Genomic DNA, 21,740 nt, shown 5'->3' with positions numbered 1-21,740 from the left:
ACTTTATTTCTTTCCTAATTTCTCTCCAGCCTGCAGCAGCAAGACCACCGGCAGTCGATGCAGCAGCAGCTGTCCCGCTGCGCTGTGCCAGGCGTGGGTTTTCCTTTTTTCTTTTTCAATTTGAACTCATTTATTTAAACAAACTTCAATTTGAAAGTGTTTCAATTCATCCAGGATTCTCCTAGCAGCAGCAGCAGCAGCAGCAGCAGCAGCGGCAGCGGCGGCGGCAGCAGCTAGCTGGAAGGCACCCGCGAAGGCAGCACGCTGCAGCAGCCCAAACAGCAGCAGCAGCAGCAGCAGCAACAGCAGCAGCAGAAGATGTGGGTCCACGAGCCAGGGGGAAGGCGCTCGGGAGCTGCAGCTCTGCTGCTGCTGTGCCTCTCCCTAGCTGCAGGCGCTGCAGCAGCGGCGGAGGCGCAGCCGCTACCAGCAGCAGCAGCAGCAGCAGCAGATGCAGCAGCAGCAGCTGCTGCAGCTGCAGAGGCAGCAGCAGCAGGACTCCCCGTCGCGGCGCTGCCTCCCGAGCAGCCCGGCCCAGGCGTGCACACCGCCGTCGACGAGCAGCAGCAGCAGCAGCAGCAGCTGCTGCAGCAGCAGCAGCAGCAGCAGCAGCCCCACGCGGTCTTCTCGTTGCTGTGGATGACAGATATTCACGAAGACCCTCTCTATGACCCTGCTGCTCCTGTCTCCCATTCTTGCCGCCGCCACAAGATGGCAGGGGGGCCCCCCTTCCACAAGGGGGCCCCCCTTTGGTTTAGGGGCCCCCCCTTCTTCGGGGGCCCCCCACACCGCCATTGGGGGCCCCCCCCGGGCCTCCCCTGGCGGCCCCACCATCTCCCCATTTACCGGGGCCCCTGGGGGCCCCCCAGGGGCCCCAGGGGCCCCAGGGGCCCCAGGGACCCCAGGGGCCCCCCCGGCCGCCCTTGGGGGCCCCCCTTCCCCCGCAGGGGCCCCCCTCACGGCCCTATGGGGCCCCCTCACCACCATTGGGGCCCCTCTCACGGCCCCAGGGGCCCCCCCCGTGGCCCCAGGGGCCCCCCCCATGACCCTTTGGTACCCCCGCACCCCCCTAGGGGCCCCCCACGTGGCCCTGGGGGCCCCCACCATGGCCCCAAGGGGCCCCCTCGTGACCCTAGGGGCCCCCCACATCACCCCAAGGGGCCCCCGCATCACCCCGAGGGGCCCCCACACCACCCTGGGGGGCCCCCACACCACCCTGGGGGGCCCCCACACCGCCCTGGGGGGCCCCCACACCACCCTGGGGGGCCCCCACATCACCATGGGCCCCCCCCGCATGGCCCCAGAGGGCCCCCTCCAGGCCATGAGGGCCCCCATCCAGACCCTAGGGGCCCCCCCCCAGGCCCGAGGGGCCCCCCTGAAGGCCCTGGGGGCCCCCCTGAAGGCCCTAGGGGCCCCCCTGAAGGCCCTAGGGGCCCCCCTGAAGGCCCTAGGGGCCCCCCTGAAGACTCTAGCAGCTCTTCCGCCGGGCCTGTGGCATTTGCTGGGCGCCGGCTGATGAATCTGTTCCATTCAGAGGACTCGGAGCAGCAGCAGCAGCAGCAGCAGCAGCAGCAGCAGCAGCGGCAGCTGCTGCAGCAGCGGAGGCGGTGGATTCCGCGGCCCGCTTTGTGGAGAAGTCGAATGACAGCAGCAGCAGCAGCAGCAGCAGCAGCAGCAGCAGCAGCAGCAATGCCAGCAGCAGAAACAGACCCAGAGCTAGGCCGAGCTGGCTGCGACTCTCCTCCGGCCCTTGTGAAAAAGGCCCTGCAGTTTGCTGCTTCCCTTGCCTACCCAGGTGCTGCCTTTGCTGCTGCTGCTGCTGCTGCTGCTGCTGCTGCTGCTGTTGCTGCTGCGGTTGCTTCTGTCCATCCATGTGCTGCTGCTGCTGCTGCTGCTGCTGGTTGGTTTATCACTTGTGTAGCTGCAGCTGCTGCTGCCGGTGGCGACCTACTGTGTAGCTGCTGCTGCTGCTGCTGTTGCTGCTGCAGAAGGTGCTGCAGCAGCAGCTGCTGCTGAAGATGTGGGGTACCCTTTGCCTCGAGTTGCTGCTTTGCTGCTAACTGGGGACTATGCTGCGCACTACCCAGACTTTCAGATTGAAAACAGGTTTGCTGCAGCCCTAAACCCTAAACCCTAAACCCTAAACCCTAAACCCTAGCGCCTTAACATTCGCTTCAGTGGGGCTTGTCTTGGGCATATTGGCAGGAAGCTCCTGTCGGTTTTTGCTGCTGCCGCCTCGTTGACTGAACCTGCTGCTGCTGCTGCCTTTGCTGCTGCTGCTGATGGTGGCCGGCAACAACGACATGCCTGAAGACTATTTAGACCCCTCTTCTCGCCCTGGCTGGTCTCAGTTTCTTTTCGATCTTTGGAAAAAGGCCCTGCCTTCCGACGCAGCCACCAAGGAGGTTTGCTGCTGCTGCTGCTGCTGCTGCTGCTGCTGCTGCCGTTTTTGCTGCTGCTGCTGCTGCACTTGCTGCTGGTGAAGTTGCTTTTGCTGCTCCTGCGGGTGCCCGTGCTGCCGCTGGCTGCGTCGCTTGTTGCTGTTCCTGCTGGTTAGCGGTGCTGCTGCTGCTGCTGCCTCTGCTGCTGCTGCTGCTGTTGCTGCTGCCTCTGCTGCTGCTGCTGCTGTTGCTGCTGCCGCTGCTGCTGTTGCTGCTGCCTGAATCTGCCTGCACGCGCTGCCTGAGCGCCTCCACGCGTGCGGCGCTACATCTATAGCCCAGCGTGCCGAACACCACTCAGCAGCAGCAGCAGCAGCAGGACTAGCTGCTGCAGCAGCAGCAGCAGCAGCAGCAGCAGCAGGTTGCGTGTGTGGTCTCAGTCGTTTTTGCGGGGCCTTTACTATTCGGCGACTTTGCGCGAACAGCCAGGAGTTAGGGTTTTGTGTTTAAACACCGTTTTGTATTCTGTAGCAGCTCGGGAGCTGATTAGCAGCAGAAGACGCTTCAGCAGCAGCAGCAGCAGCAGCAGCAGCAGCAGCAGCAGCTGCAGGAGGCACTCGCGGTGCAGGCGCAGGAAGCAGCGGGGCCCCACAGCGGCCGCAGCAGCTGCAGCAAAAGAGACACCGGAAGATGAGCTGCTGGAGGCCCTCGAGGAGACAGAAACGAAAGAAGCAAAAGAGACAACAGACACAGACACAGCAGCAGCAGCAGCAGCAGCAGCAGCAAGTTCCCAAACAGAGACCGAAGCAGACTCCCTGCTGCAGCAGGAGACCGAAGCAGCCCCTTCAGCGGAGGCAGCAGCAGAAGACGCCCAAGACGCAGCAGAAGAGGACGAGAAAGACCCAGGTTAGCGCCGGGGGCTTAGGGTTTAGGGTTTAGGGTTTAGGGTTTAGGGTTTAGGGTTTAGGGTTTGGGGTTTTGGCGCTTGAGTGTGCGCACAGCGGGCCAGTTCGCGTGGATGCGCCGCCAGCTGCAGGAGGCCAGAGCGAAGGGGCAGCAGGTTTGTCTAGTACCCTAATGGGGGCCCCTGGGGGCCCCAGTGGGGCCCCTGAGGGCCCCAATGGGGCCCCTGGGGGCCCCAATGGGGGCCCAAATGGGAGTCCCAATGGGGGCCCTAATGGAGGCCCCAATGGGGGCCCCTGGGGGCCCCAATGGGAGCCCCGGGGGGCCCCCTAGGGACCCCCAATTGGGGCCCCCATCGGGCCCCGAGGGCCCCCGGGGGGCCCCGGGGGGCCCCAGAGCCTCCAGGGGCCCCCCGGGGCCCCCAGGGACCTAGGGGTCTTGAGGTGTCAGTCTCTACTGCAGTGTTTCGTTTGCTGCCAGTTGGGTGACCTGCAATTAGGGTTTAGGGTTTAGGGTTTAGGGTTTAGGGTTTAGGGTTTAGGGTTTAGGGTTTAGGGTTTGGGGTGCTGCTGCAGGTGGTGATTGCTGGACATGTCCCCCCTGGCTTTGACTCTCATTTGGGCCTCGGCTTTTCGCAAATGCGACTCTGGGTTTCAAAATACACCGAACTGTAAGTGTTGCCCTAAGGGGCCCCCCGGGGGCCCCCAGGGGGCCCCCAGGGGGCCCCGAGGGGCCCCCCAGGGGCCCCCCCGGGGGCCCCCCCGGGGGCCCCCCAGGGGGCCCCCCAGGCGCCTTTCGGGGGCCTTCGGGGGGCCCCAGAGTCCCCTTTGGCAGCGTTAGGGGGCCCCAGCTGCAGTGGTTGTTCTTGGGTCTCTGGAGAATCAGATAATGCGTTTCATGGCTGAGGGGCCCCTCTCAGTGTTTAGGGTTTAGGGTTTAGGGTTTAGGGTCTGAACTGAAGGGTTTCTGTTGCCTGCAAGCGACTGGGGCCTGTCCGCCTGTGTGCTGCGAAGCACATGCCTTTGACTTTCGCTGCTGCTCTGCTTGCTGCTGCTGCTGCATTGCTGCTGCTGCTGCATTGCTGCTGCTGCTGCATTGCTGCTGCTGCTGCTGCTGCTGCTGCTGCTGCTGCAGCTACCGGGCGCTGGTCTCGGAGTTCGCGGATGTCATAATAACGCAGGCTTTCGGGCACATCCATTTTGGCCGCGTGAAGGCCCTGGTACCCCCTGGGGCCTCGGGGGCCCCCCCCCCCAGTGGGGGGGCCCCCGGGGGCCCCACAGACCCTCTGGGGGCCCCCCAGCAGCCCTCAGACCCTCTGGGGGCCCCCGCGCCCTCCACAGCCATTCTGGGGGCCCCCGCGCTGTCCCCTATTCACGGCAACAACCCCGCAGTTGCTGCTCTAGTCTACAGAGCTGCTGCAGCAGAAGAGAGGGGCCCCCAGGGGGGCCCCCTGCTGCTGCAGGACTATGTGCAGTACAACCTGCCCCTGTACGGCTTCGTGGGGCGGGCCTCCCGGGGCCCCCCGGGGGGCCCCCACGGGGGCCCCCGAGAGCCCCGGCCGAACTTCTCGTTTGAGTTCAGCCTGCAGGAAACCTTTGGGCCCTTCTTGGGGCCCCGGAAGTGGCTGTGGCGTCCGGCGCTCTCGCGGCGCGGGGGGCCCCCCCGGGGGGCCCCCAGGGGGGCCCCCCGGGGGGCCCCCGGGGGGGCCCCCGGGGCCCCCGGGAGGGTGGATGGGGCCCTTGCTGCTGCTCTCGGGGCTGCTGTGAGAAGGTCCCCCATGGTCTTTGCTCTCTATGAATGGCATGCAGCAGCAGGGGGCCTCAGGGCCCCCAGCCGGGTGCGCAGCTGCGAGATGTTGGCTTTGTCGCAGCAGGAACTGGAGGCCTGCTTGGGCGCGGAACCCTAAACCCTAAACCCTAAACCCTAAACCCTCGGAGGGAGGCCGGCCTGCCCTCAGGAGGGCGCGGACCGCAGCCTTCCCTCCCCGGGACTTTGTGTTCATTTCTCCCGCGTTTGCTGAAACTCTGGGGGGGCCAAACCCGCAGCAATTAGTACGAAGGCTCGTCCAGCAGCAGCAGCTGCTGCTGCTGCAGCAGCAGCAGCAGCAGTAGTAGTAGTGGCTGTGGTAGTGGTAGTAGTAGTGGAGGCTGCAGCAGTAGAAGGAGCAAAGAAAGCGAAGGCAGCAGCAGAAACAAAAGCAGCAGCAAAAGCAGCAACAGCAGCAACAGCAGCGGCAGCGAGAGCAGCAGCAACCTGCTTGTGGGTTTCTGCGCCGCTTCTGCAGCAGAGGCAGCAGTTACGTTCTTGCTGCTGCGCCTCGTGCTGCTGCTGCTGCTGCTGCAGCTGCTGCTGCAGCAGCAGCAGCCTCTTGATCCAGCCAACGCAAGTTAACAGCAAATGGGAATTTGCTTCTCTAAAGAAATGGTCTTAAGGCACTTGGCGCTGTCTCGGCCGCAACAAAATACTAAACATGCAAATTATAATAAATTTGTTTTATGTTATTTCATTATTGCTTTTTTAATGCATCATTTTCCTCATTTTAGTGTTTCATTATGCTGGAAATCTTGGCAGAAGCAAAGTGGTCGCAGGCGGGCGGCTGTGTGCACCGGAGCTCCTCTTTGGAGCTTTTTGGACCTTCAAGTTTCGTTTTTTTGCATTAATTAATTATTATTTTGAATTTAAAAGAGAAAGCAAAAGAAAAAAGCGAAGAAGGAGTTGAGGGGAAGCAGGCAAACTGACATCCGCGCGTCCGACGTTCTGCGGGGCTGAGACACCGCCACGTCCGATATGTTCCCTGATAAGGCTATTTCCTCTTTCTTTCGGGAAATAAATTCAAATAAATAATTCATTTGCGTCAGCTGCAACAAACAGACTCTCGAATGAGTAGCAGAACAGCATCAGCCTGCTGCTGCTGCTGCTGCTGCTGCTGCTGCTGGTCAGCCTGGCCCAGGTCTCGATTCAACGGGGGAAACCAGTGGCTCTGTTAGTTTTCTTCGCTTTTTGCTCGTTCAGTGCATTGATATTTTGTAGCTTTTCAAATTCAGTAAGTCAGTTAGACATTTGAATTGAGTTTCTTCTTGGGAGAAGACAAGAGCAGCAGAGCTCTCGCACTGTGTGCAGAAGCAGCAGCAGCGCGCAGCGGGGTCTCGAGCTGCTGCTGCTTCCCCTCTGGCTCCCAGCACTCTTTTTTTCCGAATTTGTTTTATTAATTTGTTTTATTAATTTGTTTTTTGCGAAAACGAGCCGTTTGTGGTCTCCGTTTGCTGCTGCTTCCTGCCCGTTCAAGATTCCAGAGGTGCGTTTCGGAATGCCCAGCGGGTGCAGCAGCAGGTGGAAAGCGAGCAATTTGGCGGCACACTTTGGACTTTTTTGCATTTTTGAAAAGGAAAAGAGTTTCTCTTTTCATTTATTTCGTCTTTTTGCCGCCAGTTTGCTGCATTCCATGCGGATCGGGCCGCTGCAGTTCGCTGTCTAGGGGTGCCGCTCGCAGCCCACAGGCGCCGCAGGCCAGCTAGTTAGTACTTCATCTCCCTGCACAACTTTACTTCTCCTCATCCGGGCTTCTCTTAAACCTTCCCATTTCACCTGCTGCTGCTGCTGCTGCTGCTGCTGCTGTTGCTGCTGCTGCTGCTGCTGCTGCTGCTGCTGTGTCTCAGACTTTTTGCCCGAAAATGGCCGTCGCCGACAAAGCCCCCACTTGGCGTCTTCTCTACGGCGAAGAGCCGCAGTTTGTTCGCCCGGAGACTCGCGTGTACTTGGCGGGCATTCCGACCTGCTTGACAGAAGTCAGCAAACCCTAAACCCTAAACCCTAAACCCTAGGGGGCAGTGGGGGCGGCGGGGGCGGTCGCCGTTTCCTCGCCATCCAGTGCTCAAGACGCCCCCGACCAAGCGCTAAACCCTAAACCCTAAACCCCTGGAGGGGGACAGAAGTGTGCAGTGGCGGGAGCGTGGGGAGCGGGTCGGGGAGGAGGCGAGGGTTTAGGGTTTAGGGTTTAGGGTTTAGGGTTTGTGGGGCTGCTGCGCAGGCGGACCTGGAGCACCGGCTGCGGGCAATTTACGGGCCCGTGCAGATTTATGTTTATATGAGAGCTGAAAACAACAGTGGTTATGCTTGGGTAGGGTTTAGAGGCGAAGAGAGTGTGAGGAGGGCCATCAGTCTTGCTGCAGAGCAGCAGCAGCAGCAGCAGCAGCAGCAGCAGCAGGAGCAGCAGCAGCTCAAGGCCGGCATCCAGGGGCCCCGCAAGGGCGTCCAGGAGGGTACCCAGGGGCCCCAGAAGGGCCCCCGGGGGGGCCCCCAAGAGGGGCCCCTCAAGGGCGGCCTGGGGGGCCCCCAGGAGGGGCCCCTAAAGGGTCTTGAGAAGCCCCAGGGGCCCCCCGGGGGCCCCCGCGAGGCAGGGGGAGAGGCCCCTGCGGCGAAGGGGGCGGGAGACGGTGACGCAGCAGCAGCAGCAGCAGCTGCTGCTGCTGCTGCTGCTGCTTCCTCCGAAGAACTGGCGGAGAAGCTGCAGCAGAAGATTGCGAAGCAGGGGCAGGGGGAGCAGCAGAAGCAGCAAAAAGAAAAAATAAAAGATTTAAAAAGTGAAGTTGAAAAAGCCAAAGTTCCCCTCGCAAAGGAAAGCCCCAGAACTGCACAAGCAGGGGGCAAGGCTTGAAGAAGCAAATCACAACAACCCCACCATTACGTCCTGCTGCTGCTGCTGCTGCTGCTGCTGCTGCTGCAGCAGCGCGCAGTCTGCACAATGGGGGTGGAGTATTTCGTTTTGATTGTTTTGAATGATTTAAATTGTTTTGAGTAATTTAATTGAAAGTAATTGTCAAGATTAATGAAGTGAATTCGTTCAGGAGGCGTGTTGCCTTCCCCAGTGCCGCTGGGGTGTATGTACACCCGGCGTGTTCTGCCAGTGCCGCTGGGGTGTACGTACACCCGAGCTTCGGTGGAGCGAGTGGCGTTTCGTGTTCGGGTGTATGTACTGGTGAGAGTTCGAGCTTTTCGCCTTTTTATTGAATAATTAAAAGCGGAAATGAAGTTTTTCGCCTTTTATTGAAAAATAAAAAACGAAAATGAAGCTTTTTGCTGCAGAGGAAAGGGCTCGCGCAGCCGCGGGGTGTATGTACACCCCGCTTCCTTTGGTGAATTCGCAAACGCAGTGCTTTTGAATATCTGGGCAGCTATGCTGGGGCGCAAGGCTAATTAGTTGGCTGGCTAGCTAGCTAGCTAGCTGGCTAGCTAGTTAGCTAGCTAGCTGTCTAGCTTCTGCTTAGCTCACCAGGCATCAACGTTGTATCAGTCTGGCGGCTTAGCTAGCTGGCGAGCAGGCTGGCTAACTAGTTAGCTGGTTGACACTGTAGCTAGGTAGCTAGGTAGCTAGCTAGCTAGCTAGCTAGCTAGCGGTAGCTGTAGCGGGCTATTCAGCAGGCTGCAGCAGCAGGCGCAGCAGCTAGGGGACCGGTGTGGGGCCGAGTGCTGCAGCAAGAGGGGAGGAAGCAGCAGCAGCACGGGAGAGGCTGCTGCTCCAGGCCCCGCAGCAGCTCTGCATGCAGTTTATTTAGATTGCACTTCTTCAGAGATTAAGAAGCTGCATGCGTTTAGCAGTTAAGAGTTCTTTGGGGCTTTAATGTTGCTGCAGCCTGCTGCCCACTCAGCAGCAATCTAAGTATCTGTCTAGGTAGCTAGCTAGCTAGCTATTTTGCTGGCAAGCTAGCTAGCTAGGTAGCTACTTGGCTGGCTAGCTAGCTAGCTAGCTAGCTACTTGGCTGGCAACCTAGCTAGCTAGTTGTCTGGCTAGCTACTTAACTAGGTACCCGGCTCGCTGCCTAGCTAGCTACCTAGCTAGCTGCCTAGCTAGCTGCCTGGCTAGCTGCCTAGCTAGCTGCCTAGCTAGCTGCCTAGCTAGCTGCCAGGCTAGCTGCCAGGCTAGCTGCCTAGCTAGCTGCCTAGCTAGCTGCCCAGCTAGCCATCTAGCTGCCTCTCTAGCTGGCACTTTGAGCATTTATTTTTAGCGAATAAATGCATTTATTATTAGTGCACATCCGCAGAGAGAAAGCTATCTTTGGATATATTGGTAGCACGAGCACTTCCGTGTCGCTGCTGCTGCTGCAGCTGCAGCAGCAGCTGCAGCAGCAGCTGCTGCAGCACTAGCTGCAGCAGCAGCTGCAGCGAGGCCCGGCGCAGCAGGCATGTGCTGCTGCTTGGGGGCATTGGTGTCTCCTTTTGAATAGTCTCTTTGTCAGAATTTGCTGAATTGCTTTTTGACTTTTTTACCAAAGGGGGCCCCTGCTGCTGGCTGTCAAAGGGCAGCGGGGGGCCCCTGGGGCCCCTGTGCTGCTGCTGCTCCCCAGGCAGTGTCTGCTGCTGCTTGTATTGCTGCTGCTGCTGCTGCAGACACCCGAAAAGCTTTGCTGAAGAAAGGGGGCCCCTCGCCGTCTGCAGCAGCAACGAGCTGTCTGTACACCTCGCGGCTGTTGCAGCACGGGCACGGGCCTGCTGCTCCCCCCGCTGCTGCTGCTGCTGCTGCTGCTGCTGCTGCTGAGTGCGTGCAGCTGCTGCAGCCCCCAAACAGCAGCAGCGCCAGAGCTCGGGTGTCTGTACACTCCAAAGCCACCCACAAACCCTCCCGCAGCTCCCGGCTCACTTGGCTTTTTCCCCAGAGCATTTTTCCCAGGTAAAGAGCAGCAGGCGGGGCTTCCTCAGCAGCAGCAGCAGCAGCAGCTGCTGCTGCTGCTGCTGCAGCGGGCGCGCTGCTGGCGGGCTTGTCTTCCGAGGTGTACGTACACCCCACAGATGCATGCACTCCTGTCTCTTCTGCTGTCACTTTTAAAAAGCCCTCACAAGGGCCTCCGAGACGCACATTGCGCATTGCAACTCTGCTGCTGCTGTTGCTGCTGCTGCTGCTGCTGCTGCTGGCGGGCTGCTGCTGCTGCTGCAGCAGCTTCAGCAGCTGCTGCAGCAACGCCTTGCTGCTCTGCTGCTGCTGCTCGCCCCCTGCACCCGAGCTGTCTGCAGCGCCACTCTTGAGGCCATTCTCTAGCCACAGAATAAGCTTCTGCTGCTGTTGCTGCCGCCGCTGCTGCTGCTGCTGCAGCAACCTGGTTGACTCCCAGTCGCGCTGTGTGCTGCTTTCAACAGCAATGGAGGATAGTATTGCATGCAGAGGCTCAGCGTCAGCTGCCTCGGCAGCAGCAACGCGCAGCAGCAAGCTGCTGCTGCTGCTGCTGCTGTTGCTGCTGTTGACGCTGGTGTTGCTGCTGCTGTTGCTGCTGTTGACGCTGGTGTTGCTGCTGCTGTTGCTGCTGCTGATGCCGGTGTTGCTGCTGCTGTTGCTCGTGCGGATGTCGGTGCTGCTGCTGCTGTGTCCTCTGCTGTCGTTGTCCCCTTGAGGATTGCTGCTGCTGCTGCTGCTGATAAGGAAGCTGCTGCTGCTGCTGCTGCTGCTGGGACGCCCACTCTTTGGAAGCATCTGTACAGCTCGTTGAGCCAAGGCAATTACAAGGGCCTGCTGCAGCAACAGCTGCTGCTGCTGCTGCAGTTGCTGCCTCTTCCTGTTTAGAGGTACTTGCGCTGCTGCTGCTGCCTGAGCCTCGCGCAGCAGCAGCAGCAGCATTGGGTCATCCTGCAGCAAACTGTGCCACCGGCCTATTACGGGCTTGCTGCTGCTTCTACCAAACGCATGCTGCTGCTGCTGAAGATCATCATCTTCTTGCTGTTGTTGCTGCTGCTGTTTCTGCTGCTGCTGCTGCTGTTGTCGCCGCTGCTGCTGCTGCTGCTGCCAGCTTGCGAGAAGGTCTACGGGAGAGGGCAGCCCTGCAACGGATCGGTGCAGCGCTTTGGAGTCGCTGCTGCTGCTGCTGCTCGTGCTGCTGCTGCTGCTCGTGCTGCTGCTGCAGCTGCGGTTCAGGATGACTCCTTCCACAGTGCTGCGCTTCACAGCTGTCAGCAGCACAACTGTCCCTCTAGCAAAAGCATCCGACAGAAGCGGGTGGGCCACCAGCAGCACCCCGGGACGAAGGCTGCTGCTGCTGCTGCTGCTGCTGCTGCTGCTGCTGCTGCTGCTGCTGCTGTTTTCTTTCGAGATCGCGAGGTCCGCGCCTAATAGTCGTTCCACAGGAATTGGCTTGAAAGCCCGCGTGAGCCACTTTCGTTGCTGCTGCTGCTGCTGCTGCTGGTGCCAGTGCTCTTGCTGCCGCTGCTGCTGCTGCTGCTGCTGCTGCTGCTTCTGCTGCAGTTGCTGCTGCCGCTGCAGCCGTATCTTCCAGCTCCCCTGCAGCAGCTTGTCTGCAGCACGGTGCAGCTCTACGCGCGACGGCAGTCTGGGGCTAGGGGGCCCCCCTTGGGGCCCCCCTTGGGGGCCCCCTTGGGGGCCCCCTTGGGGGCCCCCTTGGGGGCCCCCTTGGGGGCCCCCTCTGGAGGTTTTATGTTGCATGCTTTCAGGTTCCTCGAAGCCTCCTCGGGCCTGAATAAAGCGAGACAGGTGCGTTTGCTGCTGCTGCAGCAGCAGCAGCTTCTCCGCCTGCAGCGCGCGCAGCAGCTGCTTTCCCTGCTGCAGAACCTGCTGGGTGCTGTTGCCTGCAGCGCCAGCAGCAGCAGCAGCAGCAGCGTGAGTAGTTCCTGCTGCAGCAAGCTCTGCAGCTGCGGCTTCCCCCGCCGTAGCAACAGCAGCAGCTCCTGCTGCTGCTGCTGCTGCTGCTGCTGCTGCTGACTGCAGGCCTCTTGCTAGGGCCACCTCGAGATCTCCCAAAGTCCGCAGAGTCCCCAGCAGCGCCCGCCCGGTGTCTTCAGCAGCAAGCAGCAGCGCCTGCTGCTTCGCAGCACTTAGCCAGCGGCAAGCAGCAAAGAGAGCGTCAGGGAGGCAGTCTGCTGCTGCTGCTGCTGCTGCTGCTGCTGCTGCTCCCCCCGCTGCTGCCGCTGCAGCTCCTGCTGCCTTTGGTGGTGGTGGTGCTGCAGCTTCCAGCGCTGCTGCGACTGCAGCTCGTGCTGCTGCTGCTGCTGCGGGCCTGTCTGACAGCACTGGTGCCGCTGCTGCAGGATCTGCTGCTGCTCGTGCTGCTTTTGCTCCTGCTGCTGCTGTTGAAGGCCCCCGTGCTGCTGCTGCTGCTTGCTGCGCTAGCAGCTGCTGCTGTATCTGCCTCCTGACATATCTAGTGGCGACTCGCGTGAGCAGCTGCGGGAGCTGCAGGACAGCAGCAGCAGCAGCAGCTGCTGCTGCTGCTGCTGCCAGTGGTCGCCCGGATGCAGCTGCTGCTTGTGCTGCTGCTCGTGCTGCTGCTGCTTCCCCCATTAGCTCTGACTGCAGCGCAGCTCGCACTATAGCTGGAGAGAAGTGCGTGGCTTCCCCCCAGACGACGCGCAGCAGCAGCGCGGCCTGCTGCTGCAGCTGCTGGCTGTCTGCTGCTGCAGCGCTGCGCGCTGCTGCTCTGCGGGCCCTCGAGCTCTCCGGCGAAAGCCCAGCAGCAGCAGCAGCAGCAGCAGCAGCAGCAGCAGCAGGAGGCCTGAGAGCAGCCAGCAGCTGCGGATGCACAGAGAGGAAACGCAGCTGCCGGCAGAGGCGCCGGAGGGAAGGCAGCAGCACGGGAGACACACGGGGGTCTTGCTGCTGCAGCACCGGCAGTTGCTGCTGCTGCTGCAGCGCCAGCAGATGCTGCTGCTCTAGCCCGTCTGGCGGGCTGCTGCGGGTGAAGATCGTGCAGCCCTCAGGGGCAGAGCTGCCGCGCCGTCGGCTGCTCCTGTGGCTGCGCCTGCCTCTGCTGCTGCTGCTGCTGCTGTTGCCGCTGCTGCTGCTGCTGCTGCTGCTGCAAGCAAGGCGCTTAGCTGTGCATTTGGGGTTGCTTGCTGCAGCGGGCCAAATGCTGCACGACACAGTGCTGCTGCTGCTGCTGCCTCCCGAGAAGGATGCTGGAGGCGCTTGACAAAGTGGCGCTGCAGCAGAGCAGACTGGAGCTGCAGCAGAACGTGCTGCTGCTGCTGCTTGTGCTGCGCTGCAGCTGCAGCTGCGCAGCGGCCGCTGGCCCGCGCCACAAACGGCCTGCCCCCTGCGAGCTGCAGCAAAGCCCACGCGCAGCATTTTCTTGAGGCCTGTGGGGAGAGCAGCAGGGGCAGCCGGTGTTGCAGCAGCGGCTGTGTCTTTGCTGCTGGTCCATTGCGAGCTGCGGGCCGCGGAAGCTGAATTGCCGGCGACTCGGCCTCAGGATTTTCCCTTCAAAAGCATATTCAGAAATTCAAAAATGCTTTTTAAACTCAAGCACCGAATTTTGGGCCTCGAGGCGGCGAGGGTCCCGCGGAAACGCGCCACTTGAATTTGCTGCAGCAGCAGCGACGGCGCTCGTGCACGGGGTTTTGCAGGGAAGCGGAAAGAAAGGAGGAAATTGCGGAGAAAAAAAGAGAAATAAACAGAAATGAACCGGCAAATGGGGCTCTGCATGCGCTGTTCTCCCCAGATTCAGCCTTGTTCAAGTTTCGCAAACCGGCAGAAAAACCTGAACTATCCGCCCGCTGGGCCAGACAGCGTCTGTCTGGCAGTGCAGACCGCGACTTTGAATTTGAGCTGCAGCAAAATGCATTATCTGCAGCTGCTGATGGTCAATATATAAAAAAGAAGTAACAAACAACACGGCGTGCAGGCTGATCCGCTGCCGCCAACCTGCGTGTACACCCAAAGAAGAATTTGCAAGAAACAGTTATTGTGTGGGAAACTTTCCTTTACCCGAGTTTGACCTCTTCAGATTTGTTTTAAATTTAATTTAGTTTTATTTGGAGTCGAAATTTGCCCAGATTAGGCGAGAAAAAGCGGAGATTACCGCAATCGAGCGGCGGCTCTGCACGGCGCCGTTCAGAATCCACGGAAACCAATTTGAAACGGCTGCGATTTGCAGTTTAAGTCGGCATAAAGCCCGAAACTCTCAATAATAATGCACTAAAAACTTATTTGAAGTTTCTTTTTGAAAGATTCGATCATTTATGGCTCTTTCTCGCGCAGGCTCGGTTGGATCTGCTGGCGCCGAGAGCGAGGCTGCGCTGCTGCTGCGATTCGGCCATCTGCGCCGCAGCATTTCCCTTCTAAAGCGCCCATTTATTCTTTAAAACTATTTTTAAAAAACTTTTTGCTTCAGGAACTCCTTTAGGGGCGCCTTCCCCGCAGCCAGCTGCAGCAGGGCGCGGAGCAGCAGCAGCGCAGCAGCCTTCGAGTGTACGTACACCTCCTAGAGTGTGTCGGACTGCAGCAACAACTCTCCACCAAATCTGCAAACATTTAAATATCTTTTTAAAGGCCAGGGCCCCCCCCTTTGCTGCTGCTTTTAAAACAGGCAAAGGCCACTGCGACAGCAGGCAATGCTAGAGGCTGAGCTTTTGAGGTCTCAGTGCCGTTTTTCGCCTAAGACGCCAGCAGCCCAGCGAACCGCCTAGTGCAGCAGCAGCAGCAGCAGCAGCAGCAGCAGCAACTGAAAGGGGCCAAAGCAGCAGCGCGGGCGCGACAAGGCCCTCTGGCCCCTGAGGCCTCTTTTGTCGAATTGTTGAATTTGCTTTTCTGCTTCTTCTAGAGAAAAGGCCGAAGCAACTTAGAAGCAACTAGCGGCTCGAGCTGCTGCTGCTGCTGCTGCTGCTGCTGGCCGAGGCCGCAGAAGGGACACAGAGTCCCCGAGGCGGAAAGAGACTGAGACGGCAACTCGCAGCAGCAGCAGCAGCAGCAGCAGCAGCAGCAGGAAAGGCCAAGGCTTTGCTTCTGGCCGAAGAGCTGCGGGGGTTTTTGGCTGGTGGGGGCTGGGAGTGGCGAGAAAGGCAGAGAGCCAGGGGATCGGGGAAGGATTTGCTGCGTCTTTCTGCTGCTGCAGCAGCAAAGAGCTGCAGCAGCAGGGGATGTGTCCCTGCGCGGCTGCGTGTGGCGGAAGCGCTGCTGCTGCTGCTGCTGCTGCGCTGGCGGCAGCAGCGCAGCAAAAGGAGAGCTGGGGAGACACCGGAAGCGAGGCGTTGCTGCTGCAGCGCAGCAGCAACGCGCTGCTGCAGCAGCAGGCCAGTTAGCTGCAGCGGGGTTTGAAAGCGAAGTGGGCCATTAAATTGGCAGCAGTTAAGAGAAATGTAATTATTAATTTATTAAAAACTCGCGGAAAGAGAAAGGCCGGGCTAAGCGGGCGAAGGCGGTGCAGCAGCAGCAGCAGCCTTTGCAGTGTACATACACCCCGCCGCGTCGGCGGGCGCCTCCCCCCACAGGCTGGCTCTCGGCGGGTTGCGGGAAGCGCCACTTTTGGTTTTTTGTTTCTTTTGGGATTTTGATTCGAATTGAAGAACTCCGTCGTTTGTTTTGCACTTCTTGGTCGTTTAAAATGGTGAGAGGAGCACGGGAGCGGGCTGCGGGTGCTCGCTGCTGCTGCTGCTCGTGTGCAGCAGCAGCAGCAGCAGCAGCGGGCGCTGCTGTGTCTGCGGCTCCAGCGCAGCGCGACCGTCTTTGCGGAATATCTGCAGCAGCAGCAAATTGAATTTTGTGTTTTATTTTGGAAGGTTAATTGTTGGATGGGTGGGGTTGCTTTGTCTTGCTGCGGTGGCTGCGGCGGCGGCGGTTCGGTGTGTGTGTTGGCTGCGGAGTTGCGTCATTTGGGGTCTTTTTTTCCGCTTTTTCGCTCCCAAGGGGAATTAAAATGCAGCATTTTGAATTTCCGACATTAATTTGCGCAAATTTCGGCTTTTTGCGCGTTTTCAGGCAGAACTTCCGCAGGACGTCGCCCAGGAGCTCGCCGCGACGGCGAGGGCTCTCGCAGCTCCCGGCAAGGGTCTGCTCGCAGCGGACGAGTCCACAGGTGAGCCCGCCTCCCCCCCTCCGCAGCAGCAGCAGCAGCACCCCCTGCTGCTGCTGCTGCTGCACTCCCGCTGCTGCTGCTGCTGCTGCTGCTGCTGCAGGGACGATAGGGAAGCGTTTTGCGTCGATTGGCGTGGAGAACACGGAGGAGAACCGGGCGGCTTACCGCGAGCTGCTGTTCAGCACGAAGGGGCTGGGGGAGTACTGCAGCGGGGCGATCCTGTTTGAAGAGACTTTGTTCCAGAAGGGCCCCTCGGGGGCCCCCCTGGTGGAGCTGCTGCAGCAGCAAAAGATCATTCCGGGGATAAAAGTGGACAAGGGGCTGGAGACGATCCCAGGGACTGACGGCGAGCAGGCCACCTTGGGCTTGGATGGGTTAAGTGAGCGCTGCAAGAAGTACTACGCAGCAGGGGCCCGTTTCGCGAAGTGGCGGGCCGTGCTGCAGATCGACGCAGCAGCAGCAGCAGCAGCAGCAGCAGCAGCAGCAGCAGCAAAGCCCTCGCCCCTCGCCGTGGCCGAAGTGGCCCACGGCCTGGCCCGCTATGCTGCTATCTGTCAGCAGCAAAGACTTGTCCCCATAGTGGAGCCCGAGATCTTAACAGATGGGCCTCATGATGTGGCAGTTTGTGCTGCAGTGACGCAGCAAGTGCTGGCAGCAGTTTTCGCGCAGCTGCAGCAGCACAAAGTGCTGCTCGAGGGGGCCCTCCTCAAACCCAACATGGTCACCCCGGGGGCCCAGGGGCCCCCCTCGACTCCGCAGGAAATTGCCTTTTACACAATCCGGACTCTTTACAGAACTGTTCCTCCGGCTCTTCCGGGAATAATGTTTTTGTCTGGAGGCCAAAGTGAAGAAGAAGCAGCACTCAATTTGAATGCAATGAACCAGATGGGGGCCCCCCGGGGGGGCCCCCAGGGGGGCCCCCAGGGGGGCCCCCAGGGGGGGGCCCCCCAGGGGGGCCCCCTGCCGTGGGCCCTTTCTTTCAGCTTTGGGAGGGCCCTGCAGGCCTCGTGTCTTAAGGCCTGGAAGGGAGCAGCAGCAAACCGGGAAGCAGCGCAGCAGCAGCTGCTGCTGCGCGCGAAGGCCTGCAGCGAGGCGCAGCGCGGCTGCTACAAGGGGGGGGCGGGGGGGGCCCAGGCCTCGGAGTCGCTTTTTGAAAAGAAGTACATCTACTGAGACTCCTGCTGCTGCTGCTGCTGCTGCTGCACTTGCTGCTGCTGCTGCTGCAGCGGGCGGCGGGGCGGGGTGGCGGTGGCGCTTTTCGCCGCCAGATTTGGGCCCGGGGGCCTCCCGCTGCTGCTGCTGCTGCTGCAGCAGCAGCAGCAGGTGCAGCAGCAGCAGCAACTGCTGCTGCGCACAAGGCGGCAGCGGGGGCTTTTGGGGCGCGCTGGACTTTGCGGGCTTTCTTAAGAGCTGCGCTGCGTGGTTTTAGGGTTTAGGGTTTTTCGAGGGTTTAGGGTTTTTCGAGGGTTTAGGGTTTACTTAGTTGTTAGTTCGCTAGTGCACTTGGCTGCTAGTTTTGGAGCCGCTGTTTTAGGGTTTATTAGGTCTTGGAAACCCTCTTTTAGGGTTTGTGCTGCTTAGAGGCTGCTTCTTGAAACGCTGTTTTAGGGTTTTGGACTTGACATGCGCGGTTTGCAACCGCTGTTTTAGGGTTTACGGAAGGACGGGAACAACTCAGTGGTTAGGGTTTGGAGATACTCTAGGGTTTAGGGTTTGGGATGCTGGAGCCACTGGGATCTGTAGTGCAGCAGCGGAGGCTTATTAGGGTTTAGGGTTTGGGGCTGACAACGACTCACTAGGGTTTAGGGTTTAGCAGTTGCTAGGGTTTCGGGAAACCCTAGCCAGCAGGCAGCAGATTGAGTGGTTTATTGCTTCTGCATGTTTTGCTGCTGCTGCTGCTGCTGCTGCTGCTGCTGCTAAGGCTGCGCTTGAGGTGCTGCAGTTGCTGCTGCTGCTGCAGGCCTCCTTGCTGCTGCTGCTGCTGCTGACGCTGTCTTTTGCTGCTGCTTGCGCCAGAGAATTCCTCTAGCCAATAGTGAACTGCTAAGTGCTGCTGCTGCTGCTGCTGCTGCTGCTGCTGCTGCTGCAGAAGCAAAGACACGGCCTTTCGCCAAGATTGGGGGCAAACCGCAGCAGCAGCAACAGCAGCAGCAGCAATTTTGTTGCTGCGCTGCGTATGCTAAGGACTGGATGGCATAGCGCTCGCTATACTCTAACTAAGGGTTTAGGGTTTAGGGTTTAGGGTGTGTAACTGCTGCTTGTTTTGCTGAGTCGGCGTTGGATTAAATATTCTGTTTTTGGTTTTTTTGCTTCTATGGATATACTCATAGGGCTGCAGCAGCAGCAGCAACTGCTGCTGCTGCTGCAACAATTGCTGCAGCGACAGCAGCAAGTGCCGCTGCTGCTGCAGCTAATGCTGCTGCTGCTGCAGCAAATGCTGCTGACACTGCAGCAAAGGAAACGAAGACGCGAGACAACTCTGTCTCCCCTGTCTCCGCCTGTGCATTGATGGGCAGCAGCAGCAGCTGCTGCCGCAGCGGTCCGCGCTGCTGCTGCTGCTGCTGCTGCTGCTGCTGCTGCTGTCCTAGGAGCAGCAGCCACAGCACCTGTTGCCTCCTCTCCTCCTGTGCTATCTGTGAAGACACAACCCGACGCTGCTGCTGTTGGCGCTGTTGCTGCTGCTGCTGCTGCAGCAGATTTGCGTTCTGCTGCTGCAGCAAAGAAGACTCGAGGGCCACCACCACGCTGAAGTCTTCGCTGCGTCACCCCGTGCTGCTGCTGCTGCAGCAGCAGCAACTGCTGCTGCTGCTGCTACATCGCACGGGCACAAAGCCATCTTTCCTGCACCAGTCCGCCTCTCCTGCCGCTGTTGTTCCTCGCCGCAGCTGCTGCTGCTGTTCCTGCTGCAGCAGCTGCTGCTGTTGCTGCTGTTCCTGCTGCAGCAGCAGCAGCTGTTGCTGCTACGAAGGCAGCAGCGCGTAGCAGCAGCAGCAGCGCGCGCTCGCCCGCGCCTATCCCCGCGCGCTTGCCTCTCCCCCCGCTGCTGCTGCTCCCCCCGCCGCTGCTGCTGCTGCTCCCCCCGCCGCTGCTGCTGCTGCTGCTGCTGCTGCTGCAGCAGCTCAGTTCGCGCCTCTGAGGACCCCGAGGGCCTCGTCGATCTTGCTCTTGAGCTGGGCCTCGCTCTCGAGGAGAATCAGCAGCTCGCTGTTGTCCATTTCCAACATCATTCCAGTTATTTTTCCTGCAAGTTCTGGCTGATGGCGAGCGATTAAAGGAAAAAGTCTTTCTCCGAGCATTTGCTTCTGCAGCGAGGGCTGTGCTGCAGCAAGTGCTGCAGCAGTGAGGGGGGCGTCGGGGGAGAGGAGGAGGTGCGCTGCTGCTGCTGCGTCGAGCTGCTGCTGCTGCGGCGCGGCGGCCAGGTGCAGCTGCTGCTGCTGCTGCTGCTGCTGCTGCTGCTCCAGCCGCGGGTTCCGCACCTGCGGCGTGAACTTGAAGGAGCCGCCGCCCGGCATCTGCTGCTGCTGCTTCAGCAGCTGCTGCTGCTGCTTCGCGCTGCTGCTCGCAGCGCCCCCCCGCCCGCCGCGGTGCCCCGCAGGGCCGCGCTGCTGCTGCAGCAGCGGCTGCTGCTGCTGCTGCTGCTGCTGCAGCGAGGCCTGCAGCGCGGCGGCCGCCGCCACCGCGGACTGGGGCCCGTAGATGTGCTGCAGCGCTGCTGCTGGCGCCAGCCCCCGCTGCAGCGCGAGGCCCTGCTGCTGCTGGAAGTGCTGCTGCTGCTGCTGCTGCCGCCCCGCCCACGGCAGCATGGCCATGGGCCCCTGCGGAGGGTACAGCACGGGCCTCTGGGGGTACGCAGCAGCGGGCGGCACCCCGGGGAGGGGGGGCCCCGGGGGCCCCGCAGCAGCAGCGAAGCCCACGGGGGGCGGGGGGCCCCCCGGGACGAGGGGGGCCCCCGGGGGCCCCTGGCGGGGGGGCCCCCGGGGGCCCCCGGAAGCGCTGCTGCAGCCGCTGCAGCCGCTGGTCCCTTCTCTCCGCCAAGCCCGTGTACAAGGGTTTTCCTTTAATGTATTTTAAATGCATTTCGGAAACTGCTCTTGTTGCATCTTCAGGGTTTTCGAAAGAGACAAAGCCAAACCCTCGAGACAAACCCTTTTCGTCGCGCATGACCTTGACGCTGTTGGTGGGCCCGAAACCCTCAAAAAGGGTTTGCAGCTCCGCGTCGTCTATACCCTCATCTAGGTTTTTGACATAAAGATTCACTCCTCTGTACTTGTCTCCTTTTTGCTGCTGCTGCTGCTCGTAGCGCTGCCGCAGCGCAGCAGACCGCTGCGCCCGCGTCTGGTGCGGCCCCACAAACAACACCATCTCCTCCCCGCTGCTGCTGCTGCTGCTGCTGCTGCTGTTCGTGCTGCTGCTGCTGCTGCTCGTCGTGGTTGCGGTGGTTGTGGGGTTTGCTGCTGCTGCTGCTGCTGCTGCCCCCTCCTCCCCGCCGGTCCCGTTCGGCGTGTTGTTGCTGCTGCTGCTGCTGCTGGGGTCGTCGGCACCATTAGCTGCTGCTGCTGCTGCTGCTGCAGTCTCCTCCTGCTGCTGCTGCTGCTGTTCCTGCTGCTGCTGTTGTTTGTCCTTCCCCGCCCCTCCCGTGGTCTCTGGCTCCTCGCCGCCCTTCCCGCCGCCCTCCCCCTCCCCGCTGCCGCTGCTGCTGCTGCTGCTGCTGCTGCTGCTGCTGCTGTCTTCCTTGAAGCCGTGGGCGTTGACGAGTCTGCCGTTGAGGCTGTCGACGCAGGCCTTTGCTGCAGCATGCTGCGCAAAGTTGCAGAAGGCAAAGAGTCTCCCCTTGGGGTCTTGGCGCAGCACGAGGCTGGTGATGTCTCCGAACGGAGACAGGAGGGGCCTCAGGGTCTCGGGGGCCCCCCAGCAGGCGGGGATGTTCTTAAGATACACATTCGTGAACCTGCTGCTGCTGCTGCTGCTGCTGCTGCTGCTGCTGCTGCCCTCCCGCTCGCTGCGGGTCACAAAGGGCCCCACATAAACAGTCTTTCCCCCGATTAACATGCCATTAACCTTCTCAATTGCACTTCTTGCAGAAGCTTCTGTCTCGTAATGAACAAATCCATAACCCCTGCTTCGATTGAACTCATCAACTCCGACTTTGCAACTCAGAATGTTTCCAAAGAGAGAAAAAGTGTCGTAAAGGGCCTTATTGTCAATCGACTTGTCCAGGTTTTTCACAAAGACATTCCCCGCCCCACTCCGCCGCAAAGAAGGGTCTCTTTGACTCCACATTATCCTGCAAGGCTGTCCCCGAATCAACGCAAAGTTGAGAGCGTCTAAGGCCCTTTCTGCATCATTTAAGGATTGATAATTCACGTAAGCATAGCCCAAGGATCGCCTGGAGACAGAGTCTCTGCAGACTCGAATGGAGGTCACGGGGCCCACGGCGTTGAAGACTTCGAAGAGCATGGCTTCTGTTACTTCGGGGTGGAGGTCGCCGATGTAGAGGGACGGGGAGACGTATGTGGGGTGCGATCCCGATCCCGATCCCGATCCCGATCCCGAGGATCCGGGGAGGGGGTGGGGTTGGGGGGGGGAGGGGTGTTGTTGCTGCTGCTGTTGCTGCTGTTGTTGCTGCTGTTGTTGTTGGGAGTCGGCAGCAGCTGCTGCTGCTGCTGCTGCT

The 21,740-nt window shown here is 60.5% G+C and overlaps 5 protein-coding genes across 5 annotated transcripts; 3 read left to right on the top strand and 2 right to left on the bottom strand.

Moving 5' to 3' along the window:
- Positions 1 to 318: 318 nt before the first annotated feature.
- ENH_00055750 (hypothetical protein, conserved) lies at positions 319 to 5,190 on the top strand (the record flags this gene model as incomplete). Its single annotated transcript, XM_013581613.1, is given in 8 exon segments — positions 319 to 1,795; positions 1,989 to 2,106; positions 2,405 to 2,480; positions 2,484 to 2,657; positions 2,822 to 3,287; positions 3,383 to 3,441; positions 3,857 to 3,954; positions 4,419 to 5,190. Coding segments are annotated over 8 exon segments (3,240 nt in total).
- A 1,765-nt stretch (positions 5,191 to 6,955) lies between these two features.
- ENH_00055740 (hypothetical protein, conserved) lies at positions 6,956 to 7,938 on the top strand (the record flags this gene model as incomplete). Its single annotated transcript, XM_013581612.1, has 2 exons — positions 6,956 to 7,069; positions 7,312 to 7,938. 2 exons carry the CDS (start codon positions 6,956 to 6,958, stop codon positions 7,936 to 7,938), a joined length of 741 nt encoding a protein of 246 aa, XP_013437066.1.
- A 1,635-nt stretch (positions 7,939 to 9,573) lies between these two features.
- On the bottom strand, positions 9,574 to 13,344 carry ENH_00055730 (hypothetical protein, conserved; the record flags this gene model as incomplete). Its single annotated transcript, XM_013581611.1, has 1 exon — positions 9,574 to 13,344. One exon carries the CDS (start codon positions 13,342 to 13,344, stop codon positions 9,574 to 9,576), a length of 3,771 nt encoding a protein of 1,256 aa, XP_013437065.1.
- Positions 13,345 to 15,598: 2,254 nt separating this feature from the next.
- Positions 15,599 to 17,242, top strand: ENH_00055720 (Fructose-bisphosphate aldolase , related; the record flags this gene model as incomplete). Its single annotated transcript, XM_013581610.1, has 3 exons — positions 15,599 to 15,601; positions 15,973 to 16,069; positions 16,170 to 17,242. The coding sequence occupies 3 exons, from the start codon at positions 15,599 to 15,601 to the stop codon at positions 17,240 to 17,242; spliced, it is 1,173 nt and encodes a 390-aa protein (XP_013437064.1).
- A 1,151-nt stretch (positions 17,243 to 18,393) lies between these two features.
- On the bottom strand, positions 18,394 to 21,740 carry ENH_00055710 (polyadenylate-binding protein, putative; the record flags this gene model as incomplete). The annotated part of the gene is made up of 4 exons (XM_013581609.1): positions 18,394 to 18,774; positions 18,892 to 19,026; positions 19,210 to 20,065; positions 20,202 to 21,740. Coding segments are annotated over 4 exons (2,911 nt in total), but the record flags the coding sequence as incomplete, so codon positions are not given.

This window comes from Eimeria necatrix, genomic scaffold, assembly GCF_000499385.1.
Source record: "Eimeria necatrix Houghton genomic scaffold, Enh_scaff459, whole genome shotgun sequence".
Lineage (NCBI taxonomy): Eukaryota > Apicomplexa > Conoidasida > Eucoccidiorida > Eimeriidae > Eimeria > Eimeria necatrix.
This window is presented reverse-complemented; position numbering and strand designations above follow the sequence as displayed.